The following is a 25,121-nucleotide window of genomic DNA, read 5'->3' on the forward strand; positions in this document are numbered from 1 at the left end:
CTGTTAGGACACTTATGGTCCAGCTCTCGCAGCCATATGTTACTACGGGGAACACCATTGCTTTAACTATGCGGACCTTTGTTGTCAGTGTGATGTCTCTGATTAAAGCTTAGACAGTTCCAATCCCTCCTCCCAGAGTCAGAAAGAGTCCACTCCCTGCAGCCTGCAGGTGTTCCTAACAGTTCCTGCTGGTCTTCGGGAAAGTGTCCTTGAACAGGCAAGATAACCCAAACTGACATTCCAAAGTCTCTGCATCAGTGCCTGGTGCAAAAGAAAAGGAGCAGCCCCCTCCTGAACAGTAACACGTGTCAGCACCAGCATGGCATGGGAACTGGTTACGATGTTCACAGGAACATGACAGATACGTTGTTATCTCTGGTAACCCTGAATGGACTTCTGACCAGGACTGAACAATGAGGCTTTAAACTTTTGTTTATAGATAAGAGATGAGATATGGGAAGAAGAGATCCTTTGTTGTAATTTAAGAGAAGTGGTAAGTTACTAAAATTGTTTATACTGTACTTGTTATTATGAAGGGGAAGTCATTTCTTTATATATATTTTTCTTTACTACATTCTTATTTTTGCTTTTTTCCTTATTTGCACTTTATATTTTTTATTTTTATTTTTTCAGTTTGTATTCTTTTTAATTGTAATGTTCAATAAAATTACTATAAATATATTTATCTATGTTATGTCTTATAAAAGCCAAAAGAGGATCTATTCCCCATGAGAAGCTGCTTGTACTTTATAATTAATTCCGAAGTCTTATTGTAAAAGTTTCAATATTCCAATTTTATCCAGACCCTTAGTCCATTTATAATTTTCTAAGATCAAAGTCTTATTTAGCTTTTTGCTGTTTATTTCAGATTCTTTAAATTCTTAAGCTTATGATTAAAATTTTCTTTCATTCAGGATTGAAAGTAGACGCACCCGGTGTTTTCCAACTTGTCATTCCGAAAGTCTCTGACAGCTTAAAATAAGTTAATGAGCAATTCCAAACATGATTAGAAAGTGAGGTTTGTGAGCTTAGTGTCCTTTAAAAGCCTCTGCTGCAGTTGCGAGCAAGGTGGCTAATCCCGTCACCTCCCTGTCCTGGGGTCTCCTCGCAAGGAGCAGCCATTGGGAGTACATGAGGGCGACCTCCCATCCTCTTCTTATCTGGAGAGGTTCCAAGGAACCGTTCTACTCACCTGTTCCTTAGTCTTTGCTACGGTCGTCAGCTCCGCTTTTGCAGAGCCATCTTCAGTTCGCCATACCTCCCCTGGAAGCCCACATAAAGTGATTTTGTGTACCTCCTGTTGTGTTTTGAATTCTTGTATATTTTTGCAGTATAATATAGTATTAGGTCAGAAACGCTGTAAGACACTGAGAGAATATGTATGACTCAAGTAAAGCCCTCAGATATATAAAACTTCAAAGGAAATGTTGTATGTGGCAGAAAAGTAACAAACTTCTTAGCTTATTGAGAAGACTGATAAACAGAAACTACTTGTGTTATGTGTCAAATTTGAAACTTACTGTATATTTTGAATCATGTAGGAAAAAACTCCTTTTGTTTACAAGAAAGCAAAGCGTAGTGTATATACCCATATTTTTTTTCACAATTTTAGTGAATTTGGATAGCTATGTCAATCTAAAAATCATGTGTGGAATAAAATCAGAAAGAGTAAAGTAAGATTATTGAGAGTAATAGATTTGATATTGGAGCAAACAGAAGATGCAGGTAGTCGTTTAATGAACATTCATTCAGCAACCATTCAAAGTTATGACGGTGCTGCACAAATGGTATTTATGACTGGTCCTCAAAGTTAAGGCCATTGCAGTGCCCCTGTAGTCACGTGATCAAAATTTGGGTGCTTAGCATGACCGCATTTACAACCGCAGGGTGCACTTCAACTCCCCCAACCCACCTGTCTCCTCCCATCTCTGCCCTTTTGGCCGTTCTACACTCCACCTCCCCTGCTGCCCCCTGTCACCTCCAGCTGACCTTTGCCATCTTCTTCCTGTTGCTGCTGACAAGACATGCCTGGCCTGGCCCTTTGTGAGGCAGCTGCTGGCCTCATGCATCCTTCCAGAGTCCTTGCATGGCCAGCAACTGGGGTGGCAGGGGGCAGCAGGGGCGGTAGAACGCAGGGGGCCAAAAGGCAGATAGGCAGGTGGGATGGTTGAAGTGGAGACGAGTGTGGCAGGGCAGGAGAAGCATAAGGTCCTCGCCTAATGACCACGCAGTCCTAGCCTAGACCACAACCAGAACTGCCGTCGCTAAGTGGTGCGGTCACACGATGTTTTGCCTAACAACCACTTTGCTTAGCGATGGAAATTCTGGTTCCAATTAGAGTCATTAAGTGAGGACTACCTGTAGGTGTAAAGCTGAAGAAAGACTGTAGACCAGCTAAAAACAAAATGGTACAGAAAATGAAATGTGTTTTTGAGGAATAAGAATACATCCTCAAGAGAAGTTTATTTTCTCCATCTCCAGTATCATAGAGTCAACCCATGTTTAAGATTTACAGTCCCCCCATGTTTAAGAAGTGTTTTTCATAATAAAAGGGTTTATGCAGAGGGTTTATAAGTTATGTTGACAGCATAGAGATTCAGTTGTAAGCAGTTTATTTTACAATTTATTTATTGCTTATTATTGTAAAATAAATTAGCAACTCCTGATGGTCTGTCTAGAGTTTTTATGGACAATGTAATGGGCAGAAGGAATAATCTTGAGGAACCACAACCAAAATAATGGTCAGATAAAAGAAATCTAAGTCCAGGCCAGAACTGTAACCTGAGAAAGCGTCTCAGACAAGGCCCTCCCTAGTTCAGGCAAAGATAAAAGGAGGGAGGGGGGGAAGCACATTCAGACTTGCAAGATTTTGTTACTATATCTTTATAATAAAAGTGTTATTAGCATGTGTGACTTTGATTTCCTAGTCTGGTCTACCTTGGAGGGCTGACAACAAAGGAGAGGGATTAGATTCAGATTAAATGGATGTTGCAGTATTTTGCTTTTAATGTTATATTTGACTATTACCGATACAGGGTTGCCTCAGAAGAGAGAGAAAGGGAGAGCTCCAGAGGAAATGAGAACATATTGGAATTACCGAAGGGAGTTGAGCATCCCTGAGGATTTAGTGCTTAAGAAGGATAGAATAATTGTACCCAAAGGATCAAGCTCTGGGGTGTTAAAAATATTTACGAAAATCACCTTTTAGCTAAAGATTTGTTTACTGGCTAGCCATGAATGCTCATAGAGTGCAAGATTGTGAAGTATCTCAGGCTTTAAAAAATAAAAAACATGAACTCATGTAAAAATACCTATAAGCAGAGTTAGGCAGTGAAGTATTTGAGTTTAAAACAGGAGTTTGACAAGCTAGGGCAACGGGTAGGCGTTTTTGGCTCCTTTCTTTTTCTTCTTTTGCATCTTCTAGTCCTTTTTAGCCAAATTCTGGGGACTTGTGATTAGAGTAAGCAAACAGAGAAGATTTGCATGGGTGTTTGGCTAGAAAAATGGCAGAAAACGAAGGAGGCATCCTTGTTACCTGCAGATGATGTGCAGAGTTTGTCTTCCCAACTGAAAAATGCCTAGACTACACCTGGCACAAAGCCAAGCTTGTTTCCTTATTGGAGGAGAAAATGAAGGAGAGGAAGAAAGGGATGCTATACTGGTATGCCTCAGGGAAGTTAAGAGGTTCCTGGACAGGACAGCTGAAGCTCTCCAGGAAGGGCAAAGAAATAAACAGAACAGGGCCCTCCTCCCTTGGCAACATGTGGAAGAATATGACCAACAGAAGCAAGAAGATGATGAGGCCCGCAGTGCCAGTGGAGCTGAGAAACGATTGACAGCCACTTGGGCAAATGGGACCGCAGAACACTTGGGTCCCCATAGATTGAAGACATCCAAGAACTACTCATAGGAAGAAGAAGCAGGTCTTGGTGGTAGGTATTTCCTGTTAAGGGGAGCCAAGGTAGCTGTGTGCAGACCCACTGTAATGTTGCGGGAGGTGTGTTGTTTTCCAGGTGCCTGTATACAGAATGAAATTCAGAGGTTATCATAACTATTCAGACCCATCTTAGGGATGGAAGACATGGTCCAAATAAACCTCAAGAGAATTTCCAGAGACTCTCCAGAGAATTACTGGGCAGGAAGGTGAAGAAACTGAGAGTGCAAATTGTTTTGTCATCAGTCATTCCATGTGAAATGGTGTCAGCGAGAAGGATTTGGATTCTTCAGCAACGACCTGTGCCATCATCACAAAGGACTCCTGGGAAGAGATGGGATAGATCTTACAAAAACCAGGAAGAAAACGTTGGGCAGGTCTTGCGGGCTCATTAGGAGGATATTAAACTAGAACCAAAGGGAGACAGTAGTAACAGCCAAAACCAAGTATGCTGGCAAGGATGGGGGCCAAAAAAACCAGGAATGGAGTGGAGCCTCAGAGTATCTCAGGATGCTAACAGTTGTTGGCCTTCAGAATCTTAGACGTCTCTACACCAATGCACAGAGTGTGAAAAATAAACACAATGATCTATAGATCTAACTTAGGAAAACAAATATAGTATGATAGCATCACTGAAACTCAGTGGGAGAATATTGACTGGAAAGCTACAATTTGTTCAGAGGAACAGACCCAGTAGAAAGGGTAAAGGTGGTGCATAAATACCTGTTAGCATCCTGAGATACTCTGCATAAAGAAAAAAAATATACTGTACTTGCCACAGAAATTCAGGAAGAAAAGTGTGGAAATCCATTTTTTAAATTGTTATTGAAAAGATGTTTTACAGAGTAAAAACAATAAAAATTTAAAAGGAAAAGGAAAGAAAAGAAAAGTGGTAAGTACATAAGAAAGAAATAAAGGAAAAGAGATAGAAAACAAAGAAAAAGGAAAAGATATAAAGAAGCATCTTCCAATCTTCTTTACAGCAGTTATAAATGCATTTATATTTTATCCCCTCTCTCTAAAGTTATATCATGGCTCCCTTCTTTCCACATTCTACCCTTTCTAATCATCAAATCATCAAATCCATAAATCAAAAGTTCATTTTTTTTTCCTGTTTTCAGCGAAAAGTCCATAAACGCTTTCCAGTCACTAACAAATGTAGGCGTTGTCTTTTCCCTACTCAAACAAGTCAATTTTGCTGTCTCTGCAAATTCTGGCATCTTCACCGACCGTTCCTCCATTGTGGATATTTCAGAGTCATTCCATCTTTGTGGATATCATAATCTCACTGCAGTTAATACAAAAACAATGTTCCATAAGTCTTTCCTAGTTGTCTTGTCCATTAGTGCCAGCTAGAAAAGGTCTGGTTTCCAAAGCATAGAAATCCTGTTGGAAGTATTTGGGTAAGAATAAAAGGAAAAAGAAACAACAGTGATACCACTGGGGGAATTTATTATAGACCACATGGGCAAGCAAAAGATATAAATGAGGTCTCTCTGCGTCAGGTGACCAGTCTCAAAGAGATGTGTGATTGTGATAATGGGAGATTTCAGTTACCCTAACATCTGCTGAGATACTAACTCAGCCAAGAGTCAAAAGTCACAAATATTTCTCCTCTCTCATTGACAACTTCATTTGGTGGAAGGTGGAAGAAAGAACCAGGGGATCTATCTGGGACCAAAAGGGAGGAATTGGGTGAAGAAGTGAAGGTGAGGGTCACCTGCGGGGAAAGTGATCATATTATCCTTGAGTCTGTGATATTTACTGGAGGAGGAGTTGAGAACAGTCATAGCTGCATACTGGTCTTCAGGAGAGAGGGTTTTGATGAACGTTGAGGAAAGGACGGTCAGATGTGGTGGCTTCAATTTCTAAAGCAAGGATGAGAAATCCTATAAATAAGATACTGAAGGTGCAATACCCCCCCCCAAAAAAAAAACCTAAAAGAGAGAAAAATGGGAGAAATCTGAAGAGGCCAGCAGGGATATGTGCAAAGCTCTCTAAAATGCTGAGGAGAAAAGACACACATGAAGAAAATGGAAAGATGGGTACATAACTAAACAAGAATGCCAGAAACTACAGGAACTCTGTCAAAAAATCTGAACTTCAGTTTGAGCTGAAGTTATGAGAGATACCAAAAAATAACAAAAGAGTGTTCTTTGGGTATGTTAGAAATAAAAGGAAGCCAAAGTAAATGTAAGATCCGTCACAAGGGAAAGTGGTGGTGATGAGAAGACAGAACTTCTTAGTTCTTACTTTGCATCTGTCTTATCGCAGAAGGGAAATGGAGCCCTAGCTGGTCACTATGGAGAGAGGCAAAGTACAATTGAGGATTGACAAGGAGAGGGTAAGAGGGAACTTAGCCACTGTAAATGAATGCAAGTCTCCAGGACCTGATAGATTATACCCCAGATACTAAAGGAACTAGAGGATGTGATCACAGAAGCATTCTTGGTACTCTTTGAGAATTCTTGAAGGACAGGTAAGGTCTCAGAAGACTGGTGGGAAGCAATTGTCACTCACATCTTCAAAAGGAAGAAGGAAGAAAACCCAAGAAACTGCAGACTTCTCAGCTTAACATCTTATTTTCTTCAAACAGATTATCAAGCAGCATGTTTGTGAACACTTGGATAGGCATGCTACAATTAACAGCAACCAGCATGAGTTTGTTGCAAATAAATCATGCCAGACTAAATTTATTTCCTTACCTGATAGTGTTATTAGCTTAGTCAATCAGGGAAATGTCATAGATGTGGTATAGCCAAGCTAAGGAAGAGAAGAACAGATATAGAAAGACAGGAAGTTCAATCTAGTGTGCTGGTAGGGGTCCACTTAGGTGCTCAACCCTTCAATTTTAGCCCAGCCAGATATTTGAGACAAATTGAAATATCTAAATATAGATGAGCTATGACGCTAGCAGAATTTAATATTTTACCTACTGCTGTTCTGGAAAAGTATAATTCCTAATAATGAATGACTTTGCCTGTGTGGAATGGGTAATGTAAAGACTGATGCTCATTTCTTCCTGTTTTATTCCTTTTACAGAGATATTTGTGCATGCTGCTTAACAGCATTATTAGCAAATTGTCCGGGACACCCAGATTCAATTTTATCTTTGGTATCTACTGTCTGGTAGAAATGATACAGTCTCTCTGAATGTCTCTGATACCAAAAGAGACTAACTGCTTAATGGTCTGTGAGTGTATGGAATATGTACCCTGGTATTTCATACCTATTACACATTGTATTATTAGACATTATAACTTACGTATTATTTTTGTTGTACCTTAGTATAAATACTGGTTTTAATACACCAATTTAACAGAGATTTTGTTTTGATTTTACTTTTATAGGTTAATAGGTCCCATAGGTTTAGTTATTTAGATTAGTTTTATAGATTTTATAGATTTAATGTTCATAATATCTACTTACATTTTATTCATATTTGTATGGGTGTTCTATTGAATTTTACTGTATTTTATCTTGCTGTATGCTTGTCATTACCTATCCTGCCTGTGCTAGCTGTCAGCTACTGAACAAGGTTGAGCTCTCTTTTGCTAGAAGACTTCAGACTGAGGCTGGATGGTCATCTGTCAGAGGTACCATAGTAGAACTGATCAGGGAGTTGCAGCAGACGATTCTGTGGTATCTTTCAGCTCTTTGTCTCTTGTGAAATTTGTCTAATAACATTGCCATAAATTGTTATTATTTATAATGAGCATCAGTTTGTTCAGAGGAATTTAGAAAATTTGCTAAATATTGTGACTTTTTCCTTATTCAGGTCCACATTTTGTTCAGTTAGACCATAGAAAGTACAGTAAAACTGTAAAAAGATAGTTATGAAAGAGTACCATTAATAAATACTAATTTATGTATTGATCTTTTGGCTTGTTCAAATACTTCTGGACAATATCATCAGCTCATTTGTCAGCAGGGAGACATTTGAAAACAAGGTTATTGTTAACAAAAGTATTTTTGAAGCAATTGCAAAAAAAGGAAAAGCAGGTACAAAATCATGATTTCACCTCCTTTAGAAGCATGAAGCCAAAAAAAGGATTCTAGAAACAAATTTAAGTAACTGAAAACTGTAAAGCAACTGAATATATGTGGAAAATGATGATGTACAGAAGAAATGGAATGGGTGTAAAAACGAAAGACTGTTCTCTGATCAGTTGCCAAATTCAGTAGCGATGTGAAGGGGAAGTCTAGTTTTCTGTCAGCGATGTATGGGAAATTTTAAGTAATGGAAAGCAAAATGAACACATAAACAAGAGTAGGAGATAGGATTTTGTAAATGACATGAGAGTAAGGTTTACTTGAATGTAAGTGATATTGTCTGCAGATAAAAGGCAGCAATAGCTATGTTGCCTGCTGAGTTGTGTTACACCCTGCTGGTGTTTTCAGTTCTGGCTTTGCTGTGATAGAACCAGCCCTGTTTAAGTGAGCCCTTAAAATCTGGCTCTGTCCCCAGCCCTGAGATAGAAGCGGGGGTAGACCCTTGCGCGATGTTTTGATTGGTCATTATTTTTCTTTGACCTTTCTTTTGAATTATATAATCTGTAGGGTTTTTGTTACTGTTGTTGTTTTACTGATGCATCCTGTAAGCCACCCAGAGATGGCCTATACACTTAATAAATAAATACAGGCCATCCTTGGTTAATGACAGTAATTGGGACTGAAATTTCCATCTCTAAGCAATGTCATAAAGCGCAATGTCATGTGACTGCATCACTTAGTGACAGCAATCCTGGCACTCCCCGTTGCCGTTGCTAAGAAAGGATCACAGATCATTAACAGAGGACCTCCTTGCAACTTCCTGCCACCTTCCAACAATCAAAGTGGGTGGGGAAACTGGCAGGGAGTTGCAAATCCCAGGAGTCTCGCAAGCAGGCAGGCAGGCAGGCAGGTGAGTGACTGCTGCTGGGTGGGGGAGAATGTGCAGGGGTGCGCGGGTGGCCAATGCTGTGTGAGCACAGTGAGGCTTGGGATGGTTGCTGCAGAGTGTGGGAGGGGTGTGGGGGGCGGGCGTGGCATGAGCGCAGCGGGACTTGGGGTGGCTGCTGCAGGGTGGGGGAAAGTGCGCAAGGGAGCATGAGGGGCAAGCATGGCAGGATGGAGGCGGTGGCTGCCAGGGGTGGGAGACTTACCAGAACGATTGGCAACCTTCCCTGCTGGCTTCTCTATTGACTTTGCTTGTGGAAAGCTGGCAGGGAAGGGCACAAATGGCAATCACGTGACCGCAGGGCACTACAACCATTGTTAAGCTGGTTGCCAAACACCTGAATTGCAATCACATGACCGTGAGGGTGCTGGGACAGCTGGAATGTCAAGGATTGGTCGTAAGTACCACTCATTCAGCACTATATAACTTAGAATGGTCACTGAACAAGTGGTTGTTAACCGAGGACTATTTGTACTTAATACTAATCACCCATTGTACTGCTTGTAAACCTAGAACCCATAATTGCCATGCCAGCATGTAATTGAGGGTTGAGAAAATAGGGTTTCATGTGCCTATACACAGAAGTTTTAAGCATTAAAAGTTGTTTCAAGGAGTGGGGAGAGGTTGCGGGGGGAAATAGATTCTTAAATTTCCTTATTCAATATTATTTCATCCTGCCGTATCAGTTTCTGTATGTATTTGTGTCTACTCAAATTTTATTGTACATTGCAATGGGTCATCATAAAATAAAACGTAGATCCAGAATAAAAGGTAAATTGTTAACAGTCGAGATAAAATGATGTAATTTCATAGAAGCAAACATAAAATGTACTACAAAATCAGAAACACATGGTTGTTCTTTACACAACTACCATGAGATCTTGCAGTACTTCAATCTGTGTGAAATTTAAGAATGGGATATAGAAATATCTCTGGCATTTGTATAAAATCAATATAACATCTTCAAACTGGCCACATTTGGTTAACATAGTGTGTTTTATTTTAGTATATTTTATTAGTGTATTTAATTTTATATTTATGTATTTCACTAAAATATTTTTACACCACTTCTCATTACAAAATATCCCAGTGTGGTTGACGGAGCCAGTAATTAAAAACATTCTCTTACGAGTTAAATCTGAAAGGGAGTTAATGGCTGGGAAAGGCCAACTTAAAAAGATAAATTTTCAAGGATGCCTAAAACAGACCAGCACCAGGCATGATAGAGCATAAGGAGGAGGTCACTGCACAAGACTGGTGCCACCAGAGAGAACTTCTCCTGTGTGGCACCGCCAAGTGGCAACCCATCAGCCTCAGCACAGAGCAGGACCTCTTCCAGAATCGGTGGCCAGGAGGCTGAGGCAGTTAAGACCTCTTCAAAGTCCTTAGGGTTTTGTACAACAATACTGACACCTTCAATCTGCCTTGGGAACTGGCTGGCACCCAGTGCAGATCTTCTTGCACAAGTATAAAACGTATGTGGTGTGTACCCCACACTGTAGCCTAAGCACTAAATAAATACACATTTTAAATAAATAAATAAACATTCTAAATAAATACTAGCTCTGGGAAGGGTCTCAAGGGCAGTCCCACATAGAATGTTGTGGGGAAAAGAGGAGGAGGAAGGAGTATTAGGTAGGTTTGCCACCTTGAGTTATTTATAAAAATAATACAGGCAGGATAGAAAATAAATAAATAATCTATTATACTAATCCACTTGAGGTTGCTAGTTTTGAATCACAAGGCAATATACTCCTGCCCAGGAACAGATGTAGCTGGCATGCCAGACCAAACTGGCAGTAAGCACTCCTAGCCTCGGATATCACCTGGGCCTCTAGTAAAAGAAAAAAAGATGGGTGCCAGCAATTGGAAGCTTGCTCCTTCCGAGAAGAATTGAGCCTCTCTTTGATTGGAAACCATTCATCTGCAGTACTCCTGTCTTGGGATTTCAGCGTGTTAGCCCTGATCAGATCTGCCACTGTGCTCAAGCAGTAGTCTAAATAACACACCATCATTCCTGATTTAGAGAAACAGAACAGAGCAGGACCGATGGCATTTTGCTTCGGATCCCCCGATGCCCATCTCCTGCGGCTTCATATGGAATTGAATAACATATGAATAGCATATTCTGGGGATAACATTCGAAGAGGTGGTCCCTGTAAATTGCCTCTGAGAGAAAAAGCAAGATATAAATACGAATAAGGTATTTATAAATAAAAAGAATTATCTTGTAACCAATATATCCCGAATTGGTAGATTAAATATCAGGAACTTTCCTCCAGGATTTCTGTGTTGTTAGATGAGCTATTTCACTGTATCCCAGGCTTCCTTTGATTCTAAGAAGGCAAATGCTAATCCAGACTCACAAAGTAAAACGATTTGGCAAATTCCAGGTCCAAAGTTGAGAATTTGAGAGCGAGAAGAAAGAATCCTCCTCACTGGGTTGTTTAAAATACATGTTCAGTCACTGTTATGTGTGGCTAAAAACTTGTGTTGAATAAATAAATAGCATGTTGTTTAATAGCCAGTAATTTAAAATATTATGAGCTCATTTGCAATTAAATACAATACAATGCAACGCAACACAACACAATAGGTGGCTTCATACGAAAGGCTGAAGCTTCTGGTGGCTGCTAGATTTCTATGGTACCTGTGGGAGAGAAAAAACCAAATCCACACAGTTGGGATGATGATGATGGTGATGTTTTTATCTCACCTTTTTTATATATTGTATGATTCAAGGCAGTGAACATACCTAATAGTCCTGCCTCCTATTTTCTGTTTCCTTTCCTATTTCCTAGGATTGACCCTAGCTGCAAGTACTCATTCTTTCCTACATAAAGGTGAGAGATAAATCTAATAAATAATAATTTCCCAGCCACTGCATTTGTGTCTGACATAGATTTGTGCCCCACATAATTACTTTGCCATAGTTACAGATTCAAAGAGAGCAGACCACAGTTGTAAGTGGCATGAAATCAAAGAAAGAAAATAAGAATGACGGCTGTTGGTAGGCAAAATCAGTTTGTTTCCAAGATACGAGCTTGATTAATAGTCATTGCATTTTCATAGGTTTTAATTTTTCAATCAAATTTAGATTGTTTAGGGTTGCTCCTTGTGCTGCCGTGTTAATTCCTATAATGGTTGGGGTGGTAAGTGTTACAGTAAAGTCTGCCTTTTAATGCCATGTAAATAGAACCATCAATTTCCTCCTTTAATTTTGCTTCTGACATTCTAATTTGTTAGCATTTTTCATTCATGCAGTGCCTGAAGCTACTTTGTTTTAACATGGTATATTGCAGAAATAAATTTGCATTAACCGTCATTTTATCATCTTGAGTGCCTCATATTCTGCACCTTTCCTCTGTTTCTATGGAGAATAAATAAATTACATGTTGTTATACTTATAAAATCATGTAATGATATCATTAACATATTAGTAGAGTAGTTAGCAAAAAAAATTACACAATGTGTTTTTCCTGTAACTACTAGGGTAACATTGAGATTTCACTTGGCAGAAATTATGGAGTGCTTAGACATGTTTGCTTAACTTTAAACTTGAATATATCATTACATTTTTCGCTGAATAACTTTTCATGCAAATAAGTTTCAGTTGCATCTTTATGAAGGGCCATGTAAATTATTCCCCACAAATTAATATAGGTTAAGTGTAGGCAGCAAAATCAATCCAATAGGCTGGCATGCCTATAGGTTGTTTTCTTGCTTGTTTGCAAATTTACTCTTGGTGAATTCTTTTCTTTCCCACTTACATTATGAACATCTGGACAAAAAATGATGTCACTGTGTATTTTCCCCTCGTCTTCCCTACAGTGTTTAGAAAATTTAAGGTGCTTGATAAATAATTGATAACTCAATAGTTAGCAGCCCTTGGCCACCTTTGTAGGGACTCAGAAATGAAATAGAGTTATGCTTGGTTAGATGGGAAGCAAACAGGGCTGTGGGAAAATCCCCAAAGAAGTCAGTATCAGAAGAAACGTATGAAATGCATGTGTGAAATGACTTGAATTAGTAATGGTGTCCAAATATTGTGGCAAACAAAATTCACAGCAAGTCTCATTTTGATTCTTGGGTGTCCTTCTTAGCTCTTCTTCCAGGACGTACAGATAAAGAAATCACAGAATTGCTGAATTGTATCTCATTTAGTACCCTAACATTGTGAAACATAGTTAGTTGGGTCTCAGCTTTTGATTTCTGAATATAATTGCACATGATGGTAAGTAGATTGAAAGAATGATTAAAAAGCAGGGGTAATTGCATGTCATGCCACAGACTGGATTCTTTTTGGCTAAAATGATCTGCCATGTGTATTTCCTTCATGATTTTGAAAAGAGAGGAAGTATGCCTTATTGCCAACTTTGCATTTACAGTGTTAGAGAATGATGACCAGATGTTTCAGTCTTAATAAGCAGCCATGTGACTTTGCCCAAATCTCTGTGGCTTTGATCATGCACACCTTGAAGGAAAAGGCAATTGAAAGAGGCTGTCATATTTCATCATAGTCAATAAATTTTCACTTAAACTTTGCCACCTGGTTTAAAAAGTGTTGTATATATAAGTTGAAATAATATATGCTTGCAGTTCAGAACTTTATCTAACAGATAAGGAAAATCCCCACTGATACCATTTTGTTATCATTCAGATGTCATACTGTAAAATTTAACAGAAAAAATAACTTGTAGTTGAGATGGAAAAGATCTTCAGCATAAACATAAGCCATGCTGGGTTTATCTACAGTAGTTAGCATGTAAGATTCTCTGAAATTCAGCAATGCAATATATTCATATGGTGCTGTTTTTTCTGTTATATCTAATCTTTTGTTGGGTTCCTGTATCAGAGCTGCAACCATCTGGATGAACACAGTCTCTTTGTTGCCATGAAGTGGTTGTCTGGATTTATGCAGCCCAGATATGGTAGACCAAATCTTGGTAGTTAAGCACTAATACACACATCTTTTAACATATATAATTTGTTCAGGAAAGTATGGATTCTTAATTATATTAGTTTAAAGAAACAAGGATTCATAGAATTATAGTGCTGAGAGGAACCATTTAGGCCCACTGCTTGTTGACTGCAGAAATCTGAATTCAAGTATCTCAGAGAGCTTTCCAGTTTCTGCCTGGACACATCCAGTGAGTCCATCACCTCCCTAGCTAATTAGTTCCACTATCAAACTGCTCTTACCATTAGAATTTTTTTCCTATCATTCAACTAGAATCTGCTGTTCTATAACTTAAGTCCACTATTCTGTGTCTAGTAGTTCAATCAGCAAACCAGTCATTTGCCAGGTTTGAAACTATGTGTCACGTTTTGCCAAATATTCAGTGTGGATCAACTGCTGTTCCAAGATAATTTTCACAGAATACAATTGATAAACCAGGAACCCTCCATCTTGTACCTGTGTTTTAAAATAATCTCTCTTAAATTTAATTTTGCTATTTTAGCTCATTTCTCTAACCTATCAAGATCTTTAAGAATTTTGTTTCTGCCTTTTAGGGAATTAGCTATTCTGCCCAATTCTGTATCATCTGTAAATTTAATAAATATTCCCATAATATTTGCCTGAGAATCACAAATAAAAATGTTTCAGAGTTCCAGGTGTGGTTTGATTTTACCCCACCCTTCTGATATGGTGAATACTCCAGACAGCTAACAAAATGTTAAAATCAAAAACAGAATATAAGTTGAAAATACAAATTAAAATTAATGATAAAACAATTATTTACATCTTCAAACAATTAAAAAGATTGGTCTTTATAAACTTCCTAACCACTGAGAAAATAAGGGCCAAATGCAACTCTAAGTCAGTTTATTCCATAGCCCTGTGGTTACCAATTTAGTACTTCCTTTGATTAGGAACTTTTGATGATCATTTTTTAATTACAGTTTTAAAGTTAGCTGCAGATCTGTGAATTATCATACCATCCAACCCAAGTCATATTATGTTCATAGTATTCCTACTGTCTGCTAAGGAAGTTCCTAGATTTTTAAAAATAAGATTAGGTTAGTTGGTTAAAACTTGTTTTTGACAAATCCATATTGACTTCTACTAATCATTGCACTAATTTCCGAATGTGTACAGATGAATTCTGCCTCCTTTTATGTCATACTTGCTTTATTTCCCATAATCTGAGTATTTAGGCAATGGAGCCTATATTCCTTATAGGCTGATGTCTTTCCTGTTTGTTTGTTTGTTTTCTGTAGTGGTTTACTAGGTCCACTGTAGCTACTCTTTCTTATACAGTGCACAGAAGTGGTTAGCTCTGCATTTTTTTCAGAACCTGTCTTGGGATTTTCTTTTAAGCCCTTCTAATCAGGCTGAGTATGTTTTGCCAAATCCGTTCTTCCCAATTTTTGGGATGTGGGACCAGTGTCATAGTAGTCCTTCATCCAGAAAATACAGACCATTTCCCCCAGAAACCAGGTCTCTTACACTGACACCATTTTGACCGGTCGTAGTATTTCCTTTTTCTTTTCCAGTCCTCTTCCGTTAAAGAGCCCCCACCTGTTCCTTCCTTGAGCTTTGAAGTCTGAAGTGACACAGCGGAAGCTGCTCATTTGTCTCCATTTATGTCCAGCCTAGTCCAAGAACAATGAGGAATCAGCCCAACCAAACTTCAGTTCTTTATTTGATCACGCCACATAGACAGAATCTTGCCAGACTAATTCTACTCTACTCTAACATAAGGGAAATAACCTGGGAGGCTCTAGGGCAGGGCTACTCTGAATCTCTTTGTCTTCCCACATTGCATCTCCAGGCTATGTTGTCTCTTGTCCTGCCCCCCTCTTTGGAATGTGCTCCCTTCTTCCTGAGAACCAGCTGTGTTACTGTTGTTGTTGTTTATTTGTTCAGTTGCTTCCAGCTCTTCGTGACTTCATGGATCAGCCCACGCCAGAGCTTCCTGTTGGTTGTCACCACCCCCAGCTCCCCCAAGGTCGAATCCATCACCTCTAGAATATCATCCATCCACCTTGCCCTTGGTCGTCCCCTCTTCCTTTTGCCTTCCACTCTCCCTAGCATCAGCATCTTCTCCAGGGTGTCCTGTCTTCTCATTATGTGGCCAAAGTATTTCAGTTTGGCCTATAATATCATTCCCTCAAGTGAGCAGTCTGGCTTGATTTCCTGGAGGATGGACTGGTTTGATCTTCTGGCAGTCCAAGGCACTCTCAGAATTTTCCTCCAACGCCACAGTTCAAAAGCATCTATCCTCCTTCGCTCAGCCTTCCTTATGGTCCAGCTCTCACAGCCATATGTTACTATGTGTTACTATAGTCCATCACAATTTAGGCGTAGCTGTTGTGGGGCTTGTTGAATCTGATTCATGTTGACGAGAGACAGAAAGTCCGGCTGGTGGACACTTGTTTGTGTTCCTCTCATAACCTCAACTGCCTCAAACCTTCTCTTTGTCTTCTTTCAGGGGTGGTTATAGTCCTTCTGCTTGTTCTTCTGTTCAACAGAGGGTTTTGTTGCTGTTGTTTGCTTGTGGCTGAAAGCAGTGGTTTTGTTGTTGTTGCTTAATTCCAGCAGGGCAAAGTGTCTTTTGAATCTCTGGGCTCTTTCATTTGCTTCTTGCCTTTGAGAGGATCTGGTATCTGGGATACTCATGCTCCGCTCTGCCTAGGTAGGCAGAAAAACAACATGCCTCAAATACAGAGTCATGTCCATCCATCTTCTCTCCCACCAGCCGACTGTTTTGTTTCTTTTCACTCTTGGCGTCAGTTCACAGGTTAGCTAATTATGCATGGTCTGCTTAGATAGAAATTTCATAAAGTTGCTCTCTGTTGACCTCTCTTGCTGAATTTTGCAACTGAACTGTTTGCTCACTCAGTAGATGGTGCATTATATTGTATTTTCCTAATAAGAGGGTTTCATTCAGGGTTCCAACCAGTCAGAAGGCTAGAATAACATCCACTGGAATACTCCATTGGTACTATCAGCCCATCTTCTGGTTTTCTTTTTTTAATCAATACTCAATATTAGATACCTCTGTCCAAGATTTTAAAGGCAACAGTTCAATGGGTGGCCTTCACCACCAAAGTTTATTATTTGAAGGGGTAGTAATTTTTATTTGGGTTTCTTTGGTTGTAGATGCGAAATACTGTTCCTGAGTTCATCCCATGTTTTTCAGTATGTTTGTTTATTTGTGACACTAACCATTTTAATGGTCCCTAAAGCTTTTTGTTCAGCTTTTCCATTTTAAAGAAAAAAAACTAAACTGTTGAGCAATGGGTTTATTATTATCTGTATAAAATCTGTATAAAAAGTAATATGTTTATCAGGCCAATTCAGCAAGACTTTACAGTAAGTCTGCTAAACACCTTTAAGTAATACTCCCAATAAGATTCAAGACTGGTGCTATGATCAAATGATTCAGTATTCTTTAGAACTCTTGTGGTTAAAAAAAAAATTCTCTTGAGAGCATAAAAAATATAGGGAGATGGTTGTGACCTGTGAGATTGGAAACTGTTGCATGAATTTTATTTTAAACCCACTTCAGGTTACCAACAACAGGCTATTAAAACAAAACAAAAAATGGATATTACAATACATGTTTAACATCATATTTTATCAATCAAAATCTTTCTAGATTGTGTTGGAACAGCTGTAATAAATAGTTAGATATAAGCACCTCTGGTGACAATGCCCAGTTAAATATTCATTTGGGTCAAAAGTCCTTAAAAAAAGGTAAAGGTTTCCCTTGACGTAAAGTCCAGTCGAGTCCGACTCTAGGGGGCGGTGCTCATCTCCGTTTCAAAGCCTTGGAGCCGGCGTTGTCCATAGGACACTTCCGGGTCATGTGGCCAGCATGACTCACGGAACGCCGTTACCTTCCCGCCGAAGCGGTACCAATTAATCTACTCACATTTGCATGTTTTCGAACTGCTTGGTGTGCAGGAGCTGGGACGAGCAACGGGAGCTCACCCCGCCGCGCGGTTTCGAACCGCCGACCTTCCGATCGACAGCTCAGCGGTTTAACCCGCAGCGCCACCGCGTCCCTTAAAAAGTCCTTAAAGAAATTAGAAAAATCATACAGCGCTCCTTAATAATGAATTCTATGTAGCTTTGGCCAACTTTCCTAAGATTTATATTCTATTAAAACAGAAGACATTAATATATTTTTGTTGTTAGCTATCAGATTTACTACTGCAAAGCGAAGTACATGTTTCATTGAATCAGTAAGATTTTAAAGTGTGAGAAATAGCAGTGGCTCAAAAATCAGATCTGAAGGCTCCTTCAAGTGCCTCCTTTATTCACATTTTACCATTTTTGGTTATATCAACAAAATAGTTAATTGATTACCTTCAACTGTACTGATACTTTTCTAGACAGAGGTAATAACTCTAGGTAGTTCACATAACTGTCTCTCTCTTTTAAGATTACAGAGATGCTTTTTGTGCCTTTGATACATACTCTCTAATTGTATGTATTTTTGAATGCTTGTTTTGCATTTTCTTTTACCATTCTGGATTTGTTTTTTCAATGTTTTGCAAACATACAGTTAGTACTAATAAAACTAAAAAGAAGGAAGTAATTGTTCTATGTGTGACTGATTGTATAAGTTGTCCTCAGTGGCTGTGGCCACTTACTACTTTTTGGTGAGTCTGTGAGTCTGGTGTAAGCCTAATGGAGATGAATGCGATTGCGTTCTGTAGAGGGTTGTTTCCTCTAGAGTTTGCATCGCAAACTATTAACTCTGTTAATTTTTCTCCTTTTCTGTCTCTTTGTTCATTATCTGTATAACCTCAGCATTCTTCATTTTCCTGGTTAGACTCAAGTAGATGTTGTTCTGGGGTGAGAATAAGTTAGTTATTGCCACTATTCTGTTTAGGCATCATTTATTTTGGTGTATTTCAGGCTAAATGAACTGCTGGTTTTGCTTTACTGGAACATTCCAATTTTAGGTAAATTGTTGGTTTCATATAAAATTGGTAATAAACTATACAACTGTTTTCCTAAAATATATCCATTGTCGATTCTTTTGACAGCCTGAAGACTTAGATCATTTCAAAGCCATCTGGATGTAACTGAAGCTAAAGATCTTATCTGTTGAGTTAGGATGTTAAAATGTTAACTCTTAATTCTGCCTTTAAAACAGTTCCATGCTATACAGTGTGACAGAAATCTAGATGCAGTTTTTAATTTTATTTTTTTTTCCCTTTTTGTTTTCATTGCAGTGGATGATCCAGTTTCCTTACAAAGCCGCAACCTTTTTTGGCTGCATTGGAACTGATAAATTTGGTGAGATCCTAAAAAGGAAAACGGAAGAAGCTCACGTGGATGCTCACTACTATGAACAAAGTGAGGAACCCACTGGGACTTGTGCTGCCTGCATAACCAGTGCCAACAGGTCTGATACGTCCCACGGAGGAGTTTCTTCCTTAGAATAAAGAGGCAGAAGAACTAGGAAGCCCACTGTGTGTTTCCACCCTGAAAGATGTGAACCAGGACTCTGATTCAGCAGATAAAGCAGAGTTTTAGCTTATCTTGATAACGGTAGAAACTTGTTAGAATAAAAGGGTGGCATAAATCTAGTTTTGTCCAAGGTACTTTTTAAAGATCATCTTGTTAATTCCATTTAAGAAACGTCCCAGAGATCATGATCATTTATGTGCGGTAGACAGCTGATTTTGACATTCAAGTTTATTGAAGGATTTAATTTAGAAATTGAAATCACATAATGTTTCTCCTTAACTGCCTTGCTGTTGACATTGTGAATTATGCCTTTGCTTTCTATGCTGCATTTTAAAAGAATAAATCCACTTCCATTTGTTTTCTTACTTCTCTGCACTTTCCATGATTAAATTAACTCTATAGATAGAGCTTGCTGTTCAGTTGTGAAAAAGCGCTGTGATTATAAAATAAGAATAGCAACGCATACTGCATTATCTCCACTATTTTTATACATTAATTTTTAATGAACTCAAAATTTTGAAAAAGTGGGCTTTCCCTCCTTGTTTGGGGAAGAATTTATATCTTGATTTGGGTGAAATAGCGGTGGGTAGATTTCAGGTTTGAAGCTTTGCGAAGTAAGAACATAGATAAACGATAAAAGTCTGTATGAATTTAGATAATTCTGATCATAGAAGTTGGAAATTGTATTTAATGTGTTCCATTTTGAGAGCAAGCACCAAGATCTCTGATAATTTGTCTTTATGATACACCCCTGGAGATTAAGAGGGTTGTACCAACCAGGCTTTCTCATTTGAATTATGATTATTTTAAATATTCGGTGTGGGCCACAGTCCATCTCTGGCTCACAGGTCTGGGAAGGAATTTTACCACCACAGGATTGGTTCAAGACTGCTGGAGATTTTGCGTTCTCCTAGCAACTCCTTTCATTTGCCCCACAAAGTGGGAGTGAGCAGTTAACAGTCTAAATCAGTGTTTCTCATGCTTGGCAGCTTTAAGATGTGTAGACTTCAATTCCCAGAATTCCCCAGCCAGTCTCAACTGTGTTGGTATAAATGTACATATCTGACAGTGTCCTAGCAAATAGAGCTGGAAGAAATTTTCAACCAAGATATGGAAGAGAGGACCCACTTTGAATATATCTTTTTAAGGTATAAGATACAGGGCATTTTAAAAAAAAGGCAACTCCCTTGAGAACTTCACTCTTTGTGACTAAAGGGACGTGGCCAAATTGTTTTCTTAGCAGCAGTATGGAAGTGGTTTTTTATTGCCTTTTCCTTGATTAATCTTCCTAATCTTACCTATAATTCTGGCATTTCCTTGGCCTGTTCCAACCAAATACTAACTATGCCAACCCTGTTTAATTCTTTCAAAGTCAGCTTTGTTCTGTCTCCTGCTATGGGCAAATTAATCAAGTAAGACCAGCAACAAAATTGTGCAGTGTATTCCCCAGTCTCTAATAAAAGGAAAAGTGGGGGAATAATTCCTTTTTGCTTCTTCCCCTCACTTTCCCTGTCCTTTCTCTGCTTTAGGTAGAAAACCAGTTTGGGGCAGGTTCATTGGCCTGCCAGTGAAGCCGTGATGACATCAAAATGTCATTGTGCATATCCTGATGGAAAGAACATCAACCACGTACTTGTATCATTTTGCATTGGATGTCATGGCCACGCAACATCACTCCCCCCACCCCTTCTCTCCCTGCTACCTTTTTGTAATTATATGACTGCAGGATGGGGTAGTCTGTAAAAGTGGGAAAGACAAAAATGTGTTCTTAGCCCCTTCGGTCTCTTGAAAGATTCCTGAAGATTGCAAAGATGCCTCTACCCCATCCTCTAGATTCTTAAGGTTTGAGCAGATTCTTTTCCACTGATTTCTCTCCCTTGTTTTCCACATGATTTCCTCAGCACACCTTTTATTTTGGAAGCAAACTAGTCAGGCTCTTTGATAGTCTTAATTCTTTTTTTCACTTCTAATTGAAAAATCCTTTATATTTCCTTGAGTGTATCAGTCACTAGGTTCTTTTGGCTATCTTGATTCACTTCCATTCACATTAGGCACTCAGCTGCCCAAGCTGGCTATTAGAGAAAAAAGCAACTAAATACAACAGACTGGGATGAATGTGTAGCTCCTAATTCTCAGCCTGGTAATGCTTGTATATATTAATTGAAGAAATGGAACTGCAGCTCATAGCTTAATGGTTAGGTAGCATCTTAGTAGACTATATGGCATGGTCTCTGGTGACATTCAATAAATTTCTTGATTAAATAATTAAGGAGTGGTAGGGAGACTGTAGTTATTCCAAGAGGGGATTAGAAAGCTGACTTGTTTTAATGATTTTTTTTTAGGTCTCTGATTGCTAACTTGGCTGCTGCTAATTGCTATAAGAAGGAAAAACATCTTGATGTGGAGAAGAACTGGAAGTTGGTGGAAAAAGCTAAAGTTTATTATATTGCAGTAAGTGTGGTTAATGTTGCAAAATATTCACTTGCATTCAGACTTTGAATTGTTGATGTATAAATTACATTTACTGCAAACCATATCTCAGGAATGAAGGGGGGAAAGTATGGATTTATATTCTATTCTGCTTGATTAATTTATATTAATGTTTTTATACACTAATTGTTTAAGCTGCCTGTTAGCCTATTTACCTTGGGAAGAACCCATAAATTATTATTTTCCTGATGTTTCCTACATTAGTATTTGTTTTTGAAATACAGTATGGAATAATCTTGCTTAGTTTCTTGAATGTAGACAAAAATGCTGAGGGATGAGAATAATGGAGGATGTTCCTTCTTTCATACAACCATGCAAGAGACTATCTGTCTAGAATATTGTTATCCCACTTTTCTACCACAAGGCATCCAAAGAACTAAAAAAAATTAAAATTTGCAGAATTTTTTAAAAATATAAAAAACAGAAACTTCAAAAATTAATTAAAACCAGCATGATTAGTTTTGAAGATTACTTTCTTCATATCCAAGAAATAAGAAAAACAAATGTACATACTTCTATAGCCTACCTTTTGAATTTTGAATCAGTACAATATTGTTAAATATAATTAGCAAATCTCAGTCACAGTGATTGCTCTTTAGAAAGAAGACTATTAGTTGGGAGCTTGTGACCATAGTGAGTTGTGAAGCCAATATGAGTTTGGGGGAGATTGATTAGCTGATTTTGGTGGATTGTATGTTTCTCTTGCTGAGGTCTATGCCTGAACATATGGTCTGATGGGGAGGGGCTGACTCACTGATCTTACGACTAGCTAGCTCAGTTTCAGCCAATGCCTTTTACAAAGAGGATAGGCAACTAGGAGTTTGCAACCAACCAGGCAAACAGAATAATCAGGAAGTGAGGGTGTTTAGCAGGGGCGCTACAAGCAGATCTCAAGATCCTGTGGAAAGAATGGACAGCAAGGAGGCAATGGTGGTAACTTGCCAGGTGTGTGGTGTGTTTCTTTTCTGATCAGAAGAGTATGTGGAGTCCACCTCTTGCAAATCAAGCTTGTCACTTGCTGGAGGAGAAAGTGGCCAACACTGGAGGCCAGCCTCCCTTCTCTAAAACTTCCAAGAGGAAAGTGGAGAGTTCACAAATAGCATACAGAATGCTGGTGGGATGAGATCTCCAAAAGAGAATAGCCCAGGATGTTGTTCAAGAGCAGAGGAGACAGGAAGAAGACCCAAAGGAAGAAGAAGAGAATAGTGAATATGGCAAGAAAGAATGAAAAACTAAGAGAAGGTCCATGGTGCTGCTCCACCAGTTTGAAGCTCTGGAAAGTGAACTCACCTGAGATAATTCATTCATCCCATACTTTCTATAATAGTTCACAGAACTTAAAGAATTCTGCAAAGATCCAAAGAAACACAAAAGCTCCCTTCTAAGGAGGGGAAAAAGTGTACTGGTGGTGGGAGGCTGACTACTGTGGATATCACAAGAAGTGTGCAATTGTCCCAGTGTGGGTATCCAGGAGTTGGGATGAAGATTACACATGCTCATCAGACTGACTGATTGCTGTCACTGCTTCTGTCCATCAGGAGACAAATGACATTGTTAGAAGAGAGCAAATACTTCAGAGGATTACAAGGTGAAGGTGAGGGTGAAGGAGCTTGAGGCATAGGGAGTCTTTTCATTCATCTTCCTCACTGATGGTCAAGGGATTTGAAGGAAAAGCAGGATCCTGGAAATGAATAACTGGTTGTGATGGAGTTGGCAAGAAAAAAATGGATTCCTAGACATGGTCTATATCATCTGTTACAAGAGAATCTTAGTCAGGATCAGCAGACAGTAGCAGACTTAAGTAGAGAAGTGCTGAGTTTTAAAGACATCACTGTTCACGGTAATATGTGAAAAGGTTGTCAGGTGCAGGGGGGCCAGACCAGAGAGTCTGTGGGGGGATGTCAGAAAGTCTATATGGTGCCCACAAGAATGCAGTAGAAGCCCCTCTCCTTTTTAACATGCATTGTGTATGCAATATATGTAAAAAAGGTGTAGAACTTCAGTCATTGGGTCATAGCTGTCATCTTGACTTTTTTGACCCCCTTTCCCATGAATACCTCTGGGAAGGCATATTCTCTGTTGAGACCAAAAGCAGTGGGCTGAAATTAAAAGAAAGGCGATTCAGGCTAAATACCATGAAAAGTTCCCTGATGATAAGAGCTACTAAGCAGCAAAACGATTTGACCAGTGATGGACTCCCACTGATAGTGGTGTGAAAATGGGTTGGTGGGTGATCACATTTTGGGGATGACTTAGTGGATTCCTACACTGAGCGGGTTTAGACTACACAATGTCTAAGGTCCTCCCTAGTCCTACATTCTGTGATTCAGAGTATAGAAAGCAATACCAAGAGATAAAAACAAATAATGTGAGTGCAATGTATTAATGACAGTCGCTGCCATCATATTACCTGAGGTCTGTAGGAACAGCTGGTGAAAATGTGAAAAGGAAAGAAAAGATTATCCAAGAGGAACAAATTCATTAAAAATGTTATTTTCTTCAGCTAGTGTTAATGTTCCTCCAGACTGGTATTTTGAACTGCTCTAAATTTTGCACAGCTGTTGTTGATTCTTGCATATGACTGAAATTGTCCCTTTACAATCATCAAGTAAATTGCTTGCAAGGGTTACACAAAGCAGTATAACGATGGAATATACCCTGACTCCACACCTTTCCTGCAGTGCTCGTTCTGCAATGTGCAGGTCAGGATAAGGGTTCTGTCATGAGTAAGGATGGCGAGCAGGGGGCTCCCACCCAGACTGTCAAGCGCATGCGTAGCACTGAGGAACTGTTCAGCCATTCAAAGAGACACAGATCGGGACCGCCTTAACCTTTGGGGTTTATATGGCGGGGTTTTCCCACGCTTCCTCAGTTTGTTAGGATTCTTGTTAAGTACTACTAATAAATATTAGAGACCAAGTCATTGTCTCAGTGTGTTTCCTGGTAATCAGGACAGGTTCTGTGATGGAACAGCAGAGTCCTTGAGGGCTGCTCACTCAACTAAAGCTAATTGTACTTAATATCTCTTGCTGATAGGCCTTGTTATGCTTTTTTCAATGATGCCTTATTCTTGTGATGCAAGCAGTCCTGCACTAATGAGGTCATTCAGACGGTGCTGCTGCATTAACAGTTAATAGTTTAATTGAACAACATATGAATCTTAATCCAGGAGTTCACAAAAGCTCAGCACATCCTGTGACTCTTTAGATCTTGAGGAACATCACCCATTTTCTATCCTTGATGGCTTTTCTTTCAGTGCCCTTATGGACATGTTTGTCAGGCTCTCTCTAAGAATAAAATAGTAAGCATCTACATTTACTTCTCTG

The 25,121-nt window shown here is 39.1% G+C and overlaps 1 protein-coding gene across 2 annotated transcripts in view; it reads left to right on the top strand.

The window, feature by feature from the left end:
• Window positions 1–25,121, top strand: part of ADK (adenosine kinase) — a 259,216-nt gene that overhangs the window by 111,441 nt on the left and 122,654 nt on the right. For both annotated transcript variants that reach the window (XM_063307666.1, XM_063307667.1), the window contains exons 5-6: window positions 19,068–19,240; window positions 21,648–21,756. In XM_063307666.1, the coding sequence (XP_063163736.1) occupies window positions 19,068–19,240; window positions 21,648–21,756 (282 nt within the window). The remainder of the gene's footprint in view (window positions 1–19,067; window positions 19,241–21,647; window positions 21,757–25,121) is intronic.

This window comes from Candoia aspera, chromosome 6 (assembly GCF_035149785.1).
Source record: "Candoia aspera isolate rCanAsp1 chromosome 6, rCanAsp1.hap2, whole genome shotgun sequence".
Lineage (NCBI taxonomy): Eukaryota > Metazoa > Chordata > Lepidosauria > Squamata > Boidae > Candoia > Candoia aspera.